At 45.8% G+C, this 18,547-nt stretch overlaps 1 protein-coding gene across 1 annotated transcript; it reads right to left on the bottom strand.

Moving 5' to 3' along the window:
- Window positions 1–392: 392 nt before the first annotated feature.
- Window positions 393–17,622, bottom strand: ercc6l2 (excision repair cross-complementation group 6-like 2). The gene is given in 21 exon segments (XM_064971743.1): window positions 393–2,005; window positions 3,720–3,892; window positions 4,049–4,203; window positions 4,422–5,499; window positions 7,929–8,006; window positions 8,124–8,276; window positions 9,096–9,195; window positions 10,451–10,546; window positions 10,773–10,918; window positions 13,042–13,113; window positions 13,267–13,386; window positions 13,479–13,595; window positions 13,835–13,975; window positions 14,257–14,464; window positions 14,671–14,832; window positions 14,971–15,164; window positions 15,321–15,437; window positions 15,565–15,673; window positions 15,769–15,838; window positions 15,841–16,092; window positions 17,344–17,622. Coding segments are annotated over 21 exon segments (4,725 nt in total). The 5' UTR covers window positions 17,378–17,622; the 3' UTR covers window positions 393–855.
- Between the last annotated feature and the right edge of the window lie 925 nt (window positions 17,623–18,547).

Here is an 18,547-nt window from a genome sequence, read left to right on the forward strand (position 1 = left end):
ATAGCTATCAGCACTTTCTCATTTCAGCTAAACAAAACACATTAACAGAGCTGCACCCTTAGGGGCTCTGCTTACCTCAGCTGAGAGGTCAAACAGCTGCGTGGCTTTCTCTCTCTCACACACACACCTCTATACAGTAACTATCAGAGATGGTATACAGCAGTGGTCCCCAAAATGGTGGGCCACGACCCACAGATGTTGGGCCACGACCCACAGATGTTGGGCCAGGACCCACAGATTTTATTTTTTGCTCTAATGGTGCAGCAGCTGAGCTGAGCCCAACCACAGCCTGTCATTTTGCAGACTACTGATGTGGGAAGGAGCGCCCCGACATGCACCCACCACAGGCCCTGCCCCCAGACAGCCCCTGGCCCACTTCCCATACACACTGTCTATTGAGAAAGAATATATAAGAAAACTAGTCAAAGCCTTGCGGAAGACAGAAACACAGATAAAGAGAGAGTGTGAGTGAACAAGGGGGGGGGTTGGGGAGATTTTTATTAGGACCACCAAGGGTCCTGCCATGTAGGTGGCCAGACATGAGATTCTCAGGCTGGTGGTCACTAATTAGTTGAGCAGGAAACATGGGTTACCACCACTGACACAGTCAGACCATGTCTGGCCCAAGTCAATGGCACATGGCATTAATGTTCTGAATTACAATGTACATTTCCATACATGAGCACGCACACACATGGTTTGTCTACACGGTTGACTTACACACACACACACACACGTATTTATCGATCTATAATTTCAGGATAGGTTACAGTAACCAAAACGATTTTTTGTTTTAAAAAAAGCATAAGAATAATAAAAGTCAAACGCAAAATACATGTCATGTCTCCCCCAGAATCACTTCTTCCACAGGAACTTGTCGTTCCTCTTCCAAAGTGACGTGTTCCCTTTCTCCCCTCCTCCCCCTGTTCCTCCTCTGGCCCTCACGCTAGCACTCTCACACACCCTCTCTACCTCCGACGGGTCCGTCAGTTTGTTGATCCTCTCCTCGTTACCCTCCTCCAAAATGTCCCAGAAGTCTCTGTGGCTGTTCTTTGACCTCTCAGGGGCTGGAGAGAAAAGTGGTGTAATGGGGTGTGTGAGGGGTGTGGTGATGGATCGAGAGGGGGGAGTAGTAGTAGAAGAAGGGCCTGGGACGGATTTTGTCAGGGGCCGAGGGTGGGGTGTGCTGGGCGGTTTGGGAGGCGTTGTAGGGTGACAGGAGGCAGGTGTGGCAGAGTGAGAAGTGGGTGTAAAGACAGCCCGTGAGGTAGGGGTTTTTGGGAAGCCCCTCTGAGGCTCTGAGGAGGCCTTGCTTCTGGGTCGCAGCAGGTCGTCCAGGATGGAGGTGTCTCCTAGCAGCTCTGTGAGGAGGACCTGCTGGCTGGGGGGAGAGGAAGGCTGAGCTCTGTACCGCTGCCTCCCCACAACCTCACTCTTCCTGGGGGAGGACAGCAGGCTGCTCCTCCCTCTCTGAGGGCTGGCTGTGGGCTTAGCCTGGGGATGGCTGAGAGCTGAAGAGGAGGAAACGGGTTGAGCTCTAGAGGCCCCTGGTCCCAGAGGACTACTCCTACTATTGTCCAGGTCTGAGCTGGAGCAGTGAGCAGCTCTGGACATTCCACTATTACCACTCTTCTTCTTCCCTTCTCTGGCGTTCCGGACCATCTGCTCCTCAGAAGAGGGAACATCCCTCTGGGGTTCTGGAACGGACCTATGTCGGGTTCTAGGTTCTGCTTGGGGTTCTAGAGCAACTCTCTGGTTCCTTTTGGAGTTGGGTCTGTGTTTGGTTGTAGAGGAGGAGGAAGGGGTTGTCCTGTCAACTCTGGGCTGGGCTGTGTGTGGTTCTGCGAAGTTCTCCCTGATGATGGAAGCCACCTCAGGGCCCTGGTCAGTGTAGTACTGTCGTAGCTGAGCCAGTCTCTGGGCAGAGGTACTCCTCAGAACCTCCTCAGCAAACTGTCTCAATGAAACAGATCCAAATACACACGCCATCTCCACCAGCTGCTGCCTACATGGGGAACATACACACAGGATTCAGGTCAGAGAGCGCAGGAAAGTTGCGTGATAACATATTAGAAAATAGGAAAATGTTGGCTTGAAAGTAGGTGAGCTTGATGCTTCGTGGATATATATACAAAGGTATGTGGACACTCTTTCAAATGAATGGATTTGGCTATTTCAGCCACACCCGTTGCTGACAGGTGTATAAAATCGAGCACGCAGCCATGCAATCTCCATAGACAAACAATGGCAGTAGAATGGCCTTACTGATGAGCTCAGTGACATTCAACGTAGCACTGTCATAGGTCAGTTCATCAAATTTCTGCTCTGCTAGAGCTGCTATTGTGAAGTGGAAACGTCTAGGAACAACAACGGCTCAGCCGCGAAGTGGTAGGCCACACAAGCTCATAGAAAACTGGTCATCGGGAGCTTCATGTAATGGGTTTCCATGGCTGAGCAGCCACACACAAGCCTAAGATCACCTTGAGCAATGCCAAGCATCGGCTGGAGTGGTGTAAAGCTCGCTGCCATTGGACTCTGGAGCAGTGGAAACACGTTCTCTGGAGTGATGAATCATGCATCCCCTTCTGGCAGTCCGACGGAATAATCTGGGTTTGGTGGATGCCAGGAGAAAGCTATCTGCTGTAATGCATACTGTCATCTGTAAAGTTTGGCGGAGGAGGATTAATGGTCTGGGGCTGTTTTTCATGGTTCAGGCTAGGCTCCTTAGTTCCAGTGAAGGGAAATCTTAACGCTACAGCATACAATGACATTCTATTCTGTGCTTCCAACTTTGTGGAAGGCCCTTTCCTGTTTCAGCATGAGAATTCCCTAGTGCACAAAGCGAGATCCATACAGAAGTGGTTTGTCGAGGTCGGTGTGGAAGAACTTAATTGGCCTGCACAGAGCCCTGACCTCAACCCCATCGAACACATTTGGGATGAATTGGAGTGCGAACAGTGAGCCGAGCCTAAACACCCAACATCAGTTCCCAACCTCACTAATGCTCTTGTGGCTGAATGGAAGCAAGTCCCTGCAGCAATGTTCCAACATCTAGTGGAAAGCCTTCCCAGAAGAGTGGAGGCTATTATAGCAGCAAAGGGGGGACCAACTCCATATTAATGCCCATGATTTTGGAATGAGATGTTCAACGAGTAAGTCCACATATTTTTGGTTATGTTGTGTATATTTAGGGTACATTTCTGATCGTCATGGAATGATATAGGGTCCTTTTTCTAAGACAGGCGCAACTGTCCCCAAAAACAACATGGACAAACCATAGTCTGTCACAGCCATTTAAACAGGAACTAACCATATTCTGTCACAGCCATTAAAACAGGAACTAACCATATTCTGTCACAGCAATTAAAACAGGAACTAACCATATTCTGTCACAGCCATTAAAACAGGAACTAACCATATTCTGTCACAGCCATTAAAACAGGAACTAACCATATTCTGTCACAGCCATTAAAACAGGAACTAACCATATTCTGGGAGTCTCAGGATAACTGTGGTATTGGAGGGGAAAGGAAGTACTGTAGAGCCTGAACACAACTGGCTAATCTTTGGCAAGGTTCTGGGAAATGGTTGAGAGGGTTAGCTCAGAGGTGGTCTCACACACACACGAAGGAGAACCCCTTTCTACCAGTTGAGGGCGCTGCACACCATAACGGTGGTTAGATTTGGCTCTCTGCCCTGCCCTACCAGGAATAACTCACCTTCGGATGGTTCTGGGGGTCTCTCCGATAATGACGGTGGTGTGTTGGGTGGGGTGGTGGACGCTCCTGATGGTGTGTGTGACTGGGTGGTCCACACTGGGTCTGTGCACTGCTCCCACCCAACCAACATCATTATGGGAAGTATGGAATGGTGGAGTGTGTTCAGGCTGGGTCTGTAAAATACGCACACGCACAGATTTGATCAATTCCTTCTAATCACACTGACAAGGAAGGGACAAGGAAAAGGGGTTAGGGAGTTGATTTGGAATAGGACACTAGACTATTGACTCGTTGGGTGGTTTGGGCTTCACCAGGTAGTGAGTGTGTACCTTCTGTGTGTCCCGGAGTTCATTGGCTGGAAGCTGGGAGAACCTCCTGCGCTCAAACACGTCTCTGAGAGCGGCTCTGCTGATTCGCTCCTCGGCCTTGCTCCCGCCCACCACATGTTGGTTAGAGTGAGTGTAAACCACCTCCCGTACACCACCTACAACACCCACACAAATAGGAGATATAAGTCTGTACTTACAGGCAAATTCTACTCTAACTCTTGGTATAGAATTGGGCCTGTATCCCAGAAGCATCTCAGAGTAGCAGTCCTGATCTCCTCTGAGATGCTTTGTGAATACAAGCCCCTGATGTTTGCTGACACACATGATATGACAGTTGTTTTTTTGTTGTTTTTGTATCCCATTTTGACCTTACCTAACACATTGTCAATCGTTCCACGGGGCGGTCCTTTGGCAGAAGGGACAGTCTGGTTCACTTTTGGGTTTGTAAACGCCCTCGCTCCGTGTTGGTCTGTCTGTGGGCCTCGGCCATGATTGTGGTTCTGTGGGGCTGTAACAGATCGGACTCTTTCGACTGGAGTGTGGTTTTCGTCTGAGGAGGTAAAAGTCTCAATGTCCTCTGCTTGTCTGGTTCTTCTACTCTGGTCTACTGGTCTGTTGCTGGTCTCTCTCTTATTACCACCATCTCTCCCCATCTCCCTCCTTCTCAGGTGTGCTGGGGGTCTCTTAAGCACATGAGTTTGTGCACAAAGTCTGATTAGCTCCTCAATGTCTATGTCCTCAGACTCAGAGTCAAACACCACCTGCTGCATTCTGGAAACTGGAGTTTTAGTGTTAGATCGTTTGCTTCCACTGGAGGGGGGTGAATCATCATCACTGTCCTCCTCCACCCTCCTCTTCCTCCTTATTCCTTGTTTCAGATTTTGTATTTTTCTCCCCATGTCATCACTCTCTCCTGACAGTGTAACAGGATCATGGTCTCGCCCCCTCTGTCCATCCCATCTCCCTCCATTCCTTTCTTCCTCTCTCTCAGAGCCACTGGAGACGTCCCAGTCGTTCTTCAGAGGAGCTGCATCCAAGTGGTTCCCACCCTTGGGGGCCAATGTAGGGATCTGGGGGCCCCCACTCCCTGCAGTGCTGAGGCCCTTTGGTGCCATGGCAGAAGTGTCTTCATCACTGTCCTCCTCAGAATCACTCCTTCCCCCCTCACTCTGGCTATGCTCCCCTGATTCTGACCCTGATCCAGCCCTGACCCCTGACCTCTGGAGCAACCTGGAGAAGCCATGCTGAAGGAGACTGAGTCGGCCAGGAAGGGTAGTGTTCGCCTTCTCCACTTTACTCCTGCCCCCCTGTTCCCCCTCCTCCTCACTGCCACTGCTGATGTCCAGTACCCCTCTGGTTGTTGCCCTGGGGACCCTCGAGGCCCCTACACTGCCGATTGCCCCTCCATTGCCCAGTTCACAGTGGTCCCTTGCGGAAACCTCCCCAGCCTCCTGCAACACAAGGTCAACAGTCTTCATAATTAAAAAAAATATATATATATATAAACTATTTTAAAACCCTTGGCCCAAGATTGGTAATTTACAGGTCTTATTATGAACTCGCTTTTGCTAAGGTGGGAGGGGTGGCAATATCTGAGGTTTGTCGTTAAAAACATTGGCCAATGTGCCAATTTCAGGCAGCGCTGGTGGGGATATTTAAACCAACTGAAGGCTGGTCTTAGAGGTAACGCGGTTGGTTATGGCATGGATTTGAACAGCGGAAGAGCAACCTACCCAGCAGTGATGCACAGTTCCCATATGCACATGGAACAAGAGAGAGGCAAAAAATAAATTGTCCATACACCTCGTATTTAGAAATAGAAAAAAAGTAATGTTTTTTTGTTGAATTTGATCAAATAAAATCAAGCATAGCCTCCCCTCCTCTCAATGAAGGCTGTTTGTTTTTTTGGTCCTGACCAAAGCATTCGCTAAGTAGTCAAGACCATTGATAAAGGGTTTGGCTCGGGAGACCGCTTCAAAATAAATCTTCCTCACCAAAACCTTTATTTAAAGATCAAGTTTAGGAGCAGCAAAACGGTGAGTGGACATCCCCTTTTTTATCTATGTGTTGTACATTATTTTAGCTAGCTCCTGTTATCATTTGTTATGTGCGTAAAACCCCCTTCATGTAGGCTACATGTTCATATGCCCATCGTGGAACGGGAGATGAGATGTTGCCGGTGACCCTCGTATTTAGAAACAACAATGGCTTGTTTTCCATTTAATTATTATTATTTTTTATTTTTTTTTAGCTCAGCAGGCTACCATTACCCTTCTATAACGAAAGCTGGTTCGACAGCAATGCGTCTGGTGTCTTTCTTATCCTGGCCACGCATTATCTTATTCTTAAAAAGGTACTTAAAATAGTCTACTAGTGAGGCTTTAGCCAACATGCCTTTCGTTATTCACAATTCACCTGCAGTGCATTCCCCACTTCAGGCTTGTATTCGTCTCCGTTTCCAAAGAGCGCCTCTTGTCCGGTCACCAAAGGCGTGCTCGCTCATAACATATTCAAATTCTTCAGTCCTACAACACCATATCAACGGTAGGCATAGGTTAGATCTTGTTTATTGAGAACATGCCTCATGCATTCAATGCAATTTACAGGATCCTAGTATTTTTTGAGAAGTGCGATGCTTAAAAGACATGTAGGCCTATACTCGTATTAGCCAATCACAACAATGTTGACTGTCAACACTCCAAACTTAGAGAAAACATGGCTGTTTCTTTTCATTGTTATGACTCGTTAGGCTACTGTAGTCTATGCTCTTTCATAAACTGTAGCATTAATCCACAATTGACTAGAACGAGAATGTTCCGTGGTCAAAGCACGAATTGGAGTTGATGACCACGCAAAGATCGTGAGACAACATGCAATATTAAGCCATGAAGCACGGCGACTGCCCAGTGAGCCAGCTATTACGCTCACAATTCCCGCTGTGAAAATAGCAAAAAAATGTAGGACAAACAAAAAGACGTATAGCTCTACCGTCAGTGCTAAGATTTACCACTGCGTTAGGTCTGGTAGGAAAGCGACACTAATGAGATCGACAAAGCTATGGAGTCTTCTGTATGTTGTATTTGGTTGTGACCTGGGGCTGATGGCATCACCAGGCTACAGAACAGGATTGGTCATTCATAAAGAATTTAGCAGTGCTAGGTAATGCAAAGATGCTTGTAACAATAAATCATCCATACATAAATGTGACATGCCATGAGTCATGAATATGAAACAATAGGATACATTGTAGCTTTTATAGCGTGCATGGGAGTTATGCGAGGGCCTTTATGAGAGTGAGACCACCTACAGCGATACTAATCTTATGGTTTTTGCCAACCAGATGACTCCTCCGTTGTGTGTGTGTGTGTGTGTGTGTGTGTGTGTGTGTGTGTGTGTGTGTGTGTGTGTGTGTGTGTGTGTGTGTGTGAATACACCCTGGTGTATTGTCTATGGCTATTAAAGTCTGAACATCCCCCGGTACATACCCAGCCTACTAAAAAGGGACAGTTGTGTTGGGCCTTAGCTGGGAACTGTCACAGTAGATAGAAGCCAAACTATTGGGTAAATAAATACCACACAACAGAACAGACGGCCTTCAGTGTGGTCTGGTCCTGGCATTACAGAGGGATAATTATGTCCATCTGTTGGGACACTATCACAGAGAGAATGCGAAAGAAAGATGGGGGGAGGGGAAAAGGGTGAGAGATGAGGGGGGGGGGGGAGAGAAGAGTAAGAAGGGAGAGACAGGAAGACGCACGTGTGAGGAATTGTCTCTTTCACGTGGGAATGGTGGGATGAGAGGGCCGCCTGGGAAAGGAGAGGGAGTGAGAGATGGGAAAGACTAGCCCGTCACGGGTCCCTGAGAAGGGCAGTTACTCACGCTCTCGCTCTTCCTCTCCTCCTCTTCCCCTGTGTGGGTGCTGGACGTCATTACTCCTACCTCCACGCGTCCCTCCCGCTGAGAGGAACACACGCACACACACTTGAGCTTACATGTACATAAACAGAGAGAAATACACACAAACATGTAACACACAGTACCAGGGTTGTCCACACAGGCTGTTTGACTTCTGACCTCCAGTATTCTCCTGGTGAGGCAGGTCCCCTGGGTCTGCAGTCTGAAGAGGTTCTGTATCCCAAACAGCTCCCCCTTCTGGTCGTCGGACCCCTGCACTGCATCAAAGTACCGCCGGGCACTCTCCTTACCCATCACAGAAGACTGCAACTGCTGCAGAGTCACAGACAGGGATGGAGGGAGAGAACATTAGATGGTTGGTTTCCCCATCTAAATACCAATATCATCTGGGTCATTCAATTTCAGCAAGCCATTGTTTTGAATTGGTTTCTGTAGTTAAGAACATATCGGATAAGCATTCCTGCAACATTATTTTTGTTGAAATATAATTTGATCTGAGAAACTATGCTAATTAATTGCACCCTAATTGGCCATTTCAATGTATAGGATTAATCTAATATTCAATAAATATAGTATCCAACATCCGATTTGGACCAAACCTCTTAAAACCGACTATGGGAGGAATCCAAATAAAATGGTCAAAAGTCACCCACAGAACTCCCAAAGCTCACACCAACATCCAGTATATAATATCAGTTCTCTATGTTTGACAAGTAGTATGAAGTTGCGTATTGGAGTGTTGTTTATTCAAACTATGTAATATATTCTCAGTGAATTTGGTGATGTGTTTTCCCCTTGGTCAGAGAAATTAGTAGCCATTGAAGTAGCTTGCATTTTCCCCCATAAATTAGTGTGAAAGTACCAAGCTTTGCCCTAAAGATATCGCTATTCCTGCTACCGCCACACCCATTTATCCATTTTTCTGGTCTCTTGTGTTTAATAAATGGATCGCAACATTTTCTTTGTAACTTTGGGTAGAAAACTAATAGTTTTTGCTCATGATGAAAATACATTGTGTGGTTATCCTCACAATTCAAGCCAATCCTCCATGAAAGCAATTTAGAAATCCTCAAACAAAATAATTGTATGAGCAGACAGCATACTGTGATGAAAGTCTTAGGATGACTGTACCTGTTTGTAGACCTGGCGCAGGTAGATGACCTCCTCCACTGTTCCCAGAGAGATGAGTCTGAACACTGTCACGTCCCTGCACTGGCCTATACGATACGCCCTGAGGAGAGGTCACACACTGTCAAGTCCTTGCACTGGCCTATACGATACGCCCTGAGGAGAGGTCACACACTGTCAAGTCCTTGCACTGGCCTATACGATACGCCCTGAGGAGAGGTCACACACTGTCAAGTCCTTGCACTGGCCTATACGATACGCCCTAAGGAGAGGTCACACACTGTCAAGTCCTTGCACTGGCCTATACGATACGCCCTGAGGAGAGGTCACACACTGTCAAGTCCCTGCACTGGCCTATACGATACGCCCTGAGGAGAGGTCACACACTGTCACGTCCCTGCACTGGCCTATACGATACGCCCTGAGGAGAGGTCACACACTGTCAAGTCCTTGCACTGGCCTATACGATACGCCCTGAGGAGAAGTCACACACTGTCAAGTCCTTGCACTGGCCTATACGATACGCCCTGAGGAGAGGTCACACACTGTCAAGTCCTTGCACTGGCCTATACGATACGCCCTGAGGAGAAGTCACATCATGGAAATAAAAAGGAATAGAAGAGGGGTCCCCATTCAGGTCAATAAGCCATAAAGGGTGACCTATGGGTCCCACACCAGCACAGAGATCACTGTTGTTAACACTGGCATTGTGTATACAGACATAGAATATGAGACTGAAAAGATTTGGCATGGGTCCCCAGATCCTCAAAAAGTTCTACAGCTGTACCATCGAGAGGTACACTGGTTGCATCATCACCTGGTATGGCAACTGCTCGGCATCTGACCGTAAGGTGCACCAGAGGGCAATGCGTACGGCCCAGTACATCACTGGGTCCAAGCTTCCTGCCATCCAGTAATAGGCGGTGTCAGAGGAAAGCCCATAAAGTTGTCAGACTCTAGTCACCCAAGTCATAGACTCTTCTCTGCTACAACACCGCAAGCTGTACCGGACCGCCAAGTCTAGGACCCCCTCCATTTATTTTGTACACTGCTGCTACTTGATGTTTTATCACGTCACCCCTACCTACATGTACAAATTACCGCAACTAACCTGTACCCCTTGTATATAGCCTCGTTATTGTTAATTATGCTTTTTTACTTTAGTTTATTTGGTAAATATTTTGTTAACCCTTCTTGAACTGCAATGTTGATTAAGTGCTTGTAAGTAAGCATTTCATGGTAAGGTCTACACTTGTATTCGGCACATGTGACAAAGTTTGATTTGAAAGAACCCTGTAAGGTTCTATGACTATGTACTTCTATGTAAGTACATGGCATGTATGGATATTGCAGAATACCTGTCAATTGCCTGCAGGTCATTGGCAGGGTTCCAGGTGGGATCAAACAGGACCACAATGTTGGCCCCCACAAAGTTCAGGCCCAGACCCCCTGCCCTGGGGGGGGGGAACAGACAAGCGAACCTACAGTCAGTGGTCCATTCATTTCAAACATAGCTGTGTCCCAACTGGCACGCTATTCCCTATATAGTGCAATACTTTTGAGCAGGGCCGTGCACTATGTAGGGAATAGGGTGCCACTTGGGGGACACACATCCAACACAATCATATTGCTGTGCTCTGTTAAAGCAGAGCTATGAGGGGTGGTGGGAGTGGCACTGACATGGTGGAGACCAGGCAGAGGTTGATGTCAGGGCAGCTGTTGAACTCTTTGACGATCTTCAGCCTTTCTCTGGGCTTGGTGTTGCCATCCAATCTGCTATACTCCAGCCCATCTGCCATGCAGTAGCTCTCCAGCACGTCCAGCAGCTGAAGGGTTAACACAGCATATTGAGAACACTTCCTTTTGGTGACGTGGCTTGTTATCAAATCAAATGTATTTACATAACCCTTCGTACATCAGCTGATATCTCAAAGTGCTGTACAGAAACCCAGCCTAAAACCCCCAACTGCAAGCAATGCAGGTGTAGAAGCACGGTGGCTCGGAAAAACTCCCTAGAAAGGCCAAAACCTAGGAAGAAACCTAGAGAGGAACCAGGCTATGAGGGGTGGCCAGTCCTCTTCTGGATGTGCCAGGTGGAGATTATAATAGAACATGGCCAAGATGTTTAAATGTTCATAAATGACCACAAGTATACAGGGCATTGGGAAAGTATTCAGACCCCTTCCCTTTTCCACAGTTTGTTACATCACAGCCTTATTCTAGGATAGATTAAATAAAACATGTTCCTCATCAATCTACACACAATATCCCATAATGACAAACCGAAAACGGCTTTTAGAAATGTTTGCAAAATGTATTATCTATTCAAAATAAAAAACAGAAATACCATATTTACATAAGTATTCAGACCCTTTGCTATGACACTCGAAATTGAGCTCAGGTGCATCCTTTTTCCATTGATCATCCTTGAGATGTTTCTACAACTTGATTAGAGTCCACTTGTGGTAAATTCATACCACAATTGACAGTGCATGTCAGAGCAAAAACCAAGCCATGAGGTCGAAAGAATTGTCAGATCTGGGGAAGGGTACCAAAACATTTCTGCAGCATTGAAGGCCCCCAAGAACACAGTGGCCTCCATAATTGTTAAATTGAAGAAGTTTAGAACCACCAAGACTCTTCCTAAAGCTGGCCGACCAGCCAAACTGAGCAATCGGGGGGAGGAGGTGACAAAGAACCCGATGGTCACTGATAGTGCTCCAGAGTTCTTCTGTGGAGATGGGAGAACCTTCCAGAACGACAACAATCTCTGCAGCACTCCACCAATCAGGACTTTATGGTAGAGTGGCTCATGACAGCCTGATTGGAGTTTGACAAAAGGCACCTAAAGGACTCTCAGACCATAAGAAACAAGATTCTCAGGTCTGATGAAACCAAGATTGAGCTTTTTGGCCTGAATGCCAAGCATCACATCTGGATGAAACCTGGCACCATCACTACAGAGAAGCATAGTGGTGGCAGCATCATGCTGTGGAAATGTTTTCCAGTGGCAGGGACTGGGAGACTAGAAAGGATCAAGGCAAAGATGAATGAAGTGAAGTACAGAGATCCTTGATGAAAACCTGCTCCAGAGCGCTCATGACCACAGACTGGGGCAAAGGACAGGACAACAACCCTAAGCACACAGCCAAAACAACGCGGGAGCGGCTTTGGGACAAGTTTCTGAATGTCCTTGAGTGGTCCAGACGGAGCCAGGACTTGAACCCGATCAAGCATCTCTGGACAGACCTGAAAATAGCTATGCAGCGACGCTTCCCATCCAACCTGACAGAGCTTTAGAGGATCTGCAGAGAAGAAATGGGAGAAACTGCCCAAATACAGGTGTGCCAAGCTTATAGCGTCATACCCAAGAAGAATCGATGCTATAATCGCTGCCAAAGGTGCTTCAACAAAGTAAAAGGCAATTAATTTGTTTTTTTACTATTTTCTACATTGTTTGATATCAGTTTCTAATTTTTAATATATTTGCAAAAAAATATCTAAACCTGTTTTTGCTTTGTCATTATTGGTTAATTAATATGTGTATATTTATGAAGGAAAAAAACTGCTTAATTTTAGAATAAGGCTAAAATGTAACAAAATGTGGAAAAAGTCATTGGGTCTGAATACTTTGATTGCACTGTACGCTTAAAGGGATAGTTTCCTCATCGTGTAAGCAGTCTATGGACAAAGTAAGGAAGACAGCAATCAATGTTTTGGTTGTGTCTGAACTAGAGCTCTGACACCATCTAAAGCCCAGTACATGATCTCACCATTATATACCACAGCCATTTTCCTACACACACACTAACACCCCTACAGATCCCCCAACTCTCACACATGACATCTACAGTACATACACACAAACACAGAGACACACACACATACAAACAGTTAGACACAAATTACAAAATCCCTGTGGCTACCAAACACAATTAAAACGTTTTACCTTAGTGGAGAGGGAGAATAATAGCACTTTGTCTTTTCTCTGCATGTAATGTTTCAACAACCTCTGGAGAACCTATGACAGGGTGTAGAGGAGGAGGGATATCAACCAAGGATCCAAATGAGACATACTTCTCTTAAAAACCTGATACTATATGTAAACATATGAGCCTACCTAACTACCTTTGCCATTCACGTGACATGACTTTTGTCCTCGTGACCAACCTACCTTCATCTTTCCGCTGTACATGGGGTCTGACATGGCCTCAAATGCTGCCTGCTTGCATTTCTCTGTGAAGTCAGGAAACTTCTGGAACACCTTCTCACAGATCTCATTCACATACTGCTCCTGAGAGAGCACAGTGTGTCCACATGTTAAACCAAACAGAACTTGTCATGTTCAGTAAAATAATAACCAGCTCTTCACTTGTGAGAGCGTACCTGCTTTTCGCTGGTGTTCCGCTTAGATTGCAGTAAAGCCACGTGGTTGGCCACCTTCCTGAGAATGGCCAAGTAACTGAAGTACAGGTCTGTCACACGCACACCCCGAGCATTCACCTGTAGTTTACAAGAGACCAAACATTTACATCACCTCCCAGGGAAGGCCTATCACAATAGTCAACATTACTGACAACATTCTGACCATTGCTTAGTCTAGGTGACCTATAAAGACCAAACAATGATTCAAACCTTGACTGATGTTCACTGAACTAAAGAGTGCAAAACGGTTAATAACAGATTTCTTCATAGCGGGTCAAATAGAGGTTATAACACAACTGTTCTTGTCATAAGCCAACCTTGTAGCAGCACTTCCTGCGAGAGTGTCCACTGTGACAGTCACACTTCTCTGAGGAGCGCAAGAGCAGGGTGACGTCCTCCGTGTCCAGTACCGCCTGGTACACAGTCTGCTGGAACGACGTCAGCGAACAGTACACCACCTGGCCATAGATGGAGGAGCCATTCACTTAGTGAGATGTTTGAAACCACCTGCTAGACCAGGGATATTCGCATTCAAGGCCAGAGAATTCATTCAATTAGGGTTGTAAAATTCCAGTAACTTTCCCAGAATTCCCAGGTTTTTCATGAATCCTTGTTGGAAAATTCCTGAAATCAGGAGAGAATAAGCAGGAATACTCCCAACTAGGATTTCTGGAAAAGTTACCAGAATTGCACAACCCTAATTCATGAACATGAACCCTGTGTGGAACTCTCCACTCACCCTGTCGTCTTTTTTGGGCAGCTGCTCTCTGATAAGAGCCTTGGTCCTCCGGAGAAACCAATGGGAGAGCTTCGCAGCCAGGGCCCGGACCGCCCTCCTGCCCGTCGCTAGGGCCCGCTTAGTTACACTGTGCTTCTGCCCCAGTTCGATGGGGTCCGAAAACATATTCTTGAAGTTACCCAGGCTGCCAAGGCAACGAGGGATGGCCCTTAAGTACACAAATGAAGAAGGTCAATCCCAAGAGAAAGAGTGGTTTAGAAGGAAATGGTGGTACTGAGTATTGGGAGGTTTTTTGGGGTAACCTCTTGACTCTACATCATTGCACTAATACGTGTCTAAAAAAGGGTAATCAGTCGTACTGTAGCAGCAGTGATAGAAACAGTAGTAGTAGTTATATTGCCAATGTAGACCCACCAGTCCATGACACACCAGAGCTCGTCCAGGTTGTTTTGCAGGATTGTGCCAGTGAGGCCCACTCTGACCGGACACCTCAGATCCTTCATTGCCCCAGTGATCTGGGAGTTGGGGTTCTTGATCTTGTGGGCCTCGTCCACTATCACAGCAGACCAGTCAATGCTGGAATTGAAGACCAGCCACACAGTCAAAATGCGTGGCAGGCTTATAGGTGGAGTTTCACGGTAGGATTAGGAAACAGGTCTACTATGGTTTCAGGCTACACACGCCAACACACCTAATTATCTTAGCTAACGTTACCTGTTAAACTGCTCCAGATAGAGGCGTAGGGTCTCGTAGGTGGTGAGGGCGATCTCAGAGCGTCCCCTCCGGATGCGAGCCAGCTCCTCCTCTTTCCTCAGACCGTGGACTACAACGGTCAGAAAGTGACCCCACGTCTCCAGTTCCTCTTTCCAGTTGTACAGCACCGACAGAGGGGCCACAATCAAGAACACCTGGGCACAACCATGGATAATATAACAACACCTACACAGGACCCTAACAGAGAGCATGGGCATGCACATGTGGGTTTTAACATTTTTGTAACTATCAGTCAGTTTTCAGCCACAAAGAGTGCTACCCTTGTGGGAAATCTATAGCTCAATATCTACCTTTCGGGGTTTGCTTCGCTGTGTGGGGATCTGAGTAAGAAGAAACTGAGGCCTGTTGTTTTCAATGTCTTCCCATGTCCCTGTTTTACCCAGCACAGCAGCCAGGAAACCAATGACCTGTTGACAGACACACACGTCAGTCATGAACAGCAGGTCTTTCTTCACATGATAACTCCAATAGTGCTAATACTCTAGCTACATACAGTCAACAATCAGGTTTCTGCAGAGACAGTCTAGTTTTTACCTGAATGGTCTTGCCCAGACCCATGTCATCTCCCAGGATACATCCTCTGGACTGGGCATAGTTGTCATAGATGAACTGGATCCCTTCCTTCTGGTAGTACCTCAGGTACCTGTTGACGGCATCTGATTAAGGCCCCATTCGTACAGCAAAAACAACCTGGGAAGCCCAGCAAAATCCCCAATTCCTAGTTAACAGCTCACGTACCTGTTGATGGTGTATGGGACTGCCACACCACTCTGTGACAACACCAAGGGCTCTGATGGACCGGGGGTGTCTGGCTGCAGAGGAATAGAGGCTTCTCCTGGGCAGACACTACACTGGTGGACGACTGGTTTGTGTCTGGTCTCTGGAGTTTACAGACTGGAAAGACTGCCTCCTCTTCTTCATCTTCATCATGTTGATCTGTGAACTTCACCAGTGCCATGTCCTCAACATGAGAAGTGGAAGAGAGTTTCTGGATTGTCCCCTCTCGTAGTAGGGTGCCATCTCTGAGGCTGGGAGCGAGGCATCTGTCGCCCTCATGCCACACTGTTTATGGGAATTAGGGAAAATCATGGCTTGGTTAGTTATGTCAGGTTAGCTATATAAATACCTAGACAGCAAGCAGCGTTGAAGAGTAGTGAACTGCATGTAATTTAACTACATTTTGCAGTCATTATGGGGGGGAGGGAGTAGTTAGGTAATGACTTGTTTTGCCATGTAGCGGTGTAGCTAACTACTGGAACTACATACAACTTTCCTTGAAAAAATAAATGAAAAGAATGGGTGAAGTCGGCAAGAATGTACTTTATTTTCGGCATCAGACCTGCTGAATGCTCACTTCAAACAGTTTTTGTTTTTAATAGGCTAAATTACCAGTGGTGACCCATCATTCAGGGCAGGTTTTGAGCCCCACCCGTTAAGCTAAAAATATATTTTTTGCGTTGCCTGTTTTGCATGTGATTCTGGCATTAATACATGTCACATATCAGTTTGCAAATAATGTAAAACAATATATATAATATTGAGTTAATAAAGCCGCATACAGTTGAGTAAGGCAGCTCCAAAATACAGGTGTTTCAGCCTAGCCCAGTGCTTTCTGGGGTGGTGGAGCAGGCAGCAGAAAATACAGAGCAGGCTCCGTGTTCTGTCACTCATGGGGACACTACGTCGCCGCAAACTCTACGGGGAGAGTTGGACATTCAAGCTCCTTGGGTGCTGCCATAGAGTTACATTAGAAGTGCCCATCAAAGAAGGCTCTAGATCATTGGCCACAGATATAGCATAATTTGACATACTTTTATCTACCGTAGCTTTGATTGGACTGCACATGTCAACATCATACCTTCAAAATCTTAGCTAACAAGCAAGACAAGCAGTCATCATGAATCACGTTGACAATCTACGTGCAAATCCTTTTCATATGAAGAGAAATGTAGCATCGCTAAGGGATTCACTCCGTGGTGCTGAAAAGAGAGCTCTGCTGTTGGGACAGCTTTATGTAGACCCTAAAAGTTTCTGGGACCCGTTTGTCACCGTGATATTCATGTATGTGCTGTGTAGTGGCTTTGCTGGAATCCATCTAAAAACATTTAGGGGAATTTGCCTCACCAAGATTTAACTTAACATTCCATGCTAAAATCACCACCGTAAATTACACATTCTGTTAACATCCAACTCAAGACAATGTGAGCTTAACAGTTAACTTATGCTACTAGCTAGCTATGTGACTGTTTTGAGAAACACACTTTTCAAGCTCAACGAGCTAATTATCTCCCATTAAGCGTCTGCGTAACAAACCTTTTATGTCAGCTGTGGAAGTTGAAGCCATCATCAAAAAGCATTGTGGCAAGATGTCTGCTTATGCTTGAGCTAGTTACGTTAACTAGTAAGACAAGTCTCTTCACTGTCTGGCACAGACATTGCTCAGACAGTAAAATAGGGTTTAGCAAGTTAGCTAAGTTTACACTCGATAACTAAGTTATTTAGTATTTTGACGGGACAGTAATATGTATAGCTAGCTAGCTAGATCTTTGAGACATATCTTGCCCGTATACTTGTCCGCGTCGCTAGCCAGCAAGCGTTCTGCTGTTTATCTAGTTTAAGCATTCGGCGTCGCACTTTCAACAATCACCCTGGCTGCCAAAACACTAATTGTCAATTCAAACGAAACTAATAATAAAACCAAAATATAATTAAATGTGTTCTTTATTTTCCCCGAAATATCGAAAAGTGAACATTTATAATTGCTTCAATATGTTAATATTAATAGAAAGTGCTACCTGTTGTGCAATTTAGGCCCAGCGGAAGGGAACGCTGACGCAACCAAATCAAACCAAGTCTACACTTGTATTCGGAGATTTTTGGCTTATATCCAAGTGTATTGATAGTGAGTGTGTTACTACAAATATTTGTACTATTCCCCTCACAGACCATAGGGCCATTTTACATTGATATCAAAATATTTACCCCTGATGCTAACATTGGTAGAGCATCCCACTAGAAGCTAAATAGCTCATTATTAAATAATTATATAGTTAAGTTTGAGGTTAAAGATCTGCTTTCACACTTTTGGGAAAGGGCTTGTGAAGAAAAATCTTATTGCAAGAACTGTGAACTCTTTAAATTTGAGCTGTCCAAATACCTTAGAAAATATGGTAGACCAGAAGAGCTGAGGAGGAAAATGTGATCATTAAGATAACTTCCCTTTCTCAGAGCTGCCCTCTCCGGGGAGGAGAAGATGGAACTAATTGAGTTACAAAATAAACTGGATAATATATATAGATTAAAAGCAGAAGGAGCCTTTATTAGATCTAGGAAAAAATGGATTGAGAAGGGAGAACAGAATTCATCCTATTTCTTTAGACTTGTGAAATATCACTGTACAAATAACACTATCCATAAGTTAAACATTGATGGTGTTATTACAGATGACCAAAAAGTAATCGCTAAATACTGTAACAATTTTTACTGGAAATTGTATAGCTCTACGTACTGTCAGGAA

This window comes from Oncorhynchus masou, chromosome 1 (assembly GCF_036934945.1).
Source record: "Oncorhynchus masou masou isolate Uvic2021 chromosome 1, UVic_Omas_1.1, whole genome shotgun sequence".
Classification (NCBI taxonomy): domain Eukaryota; kingdom Metazoa; phylum Chordata; class Actinopteri; order Salmoniformes; family Salmonidae; genus Oncorhynchus; species Oncorhynchus masou.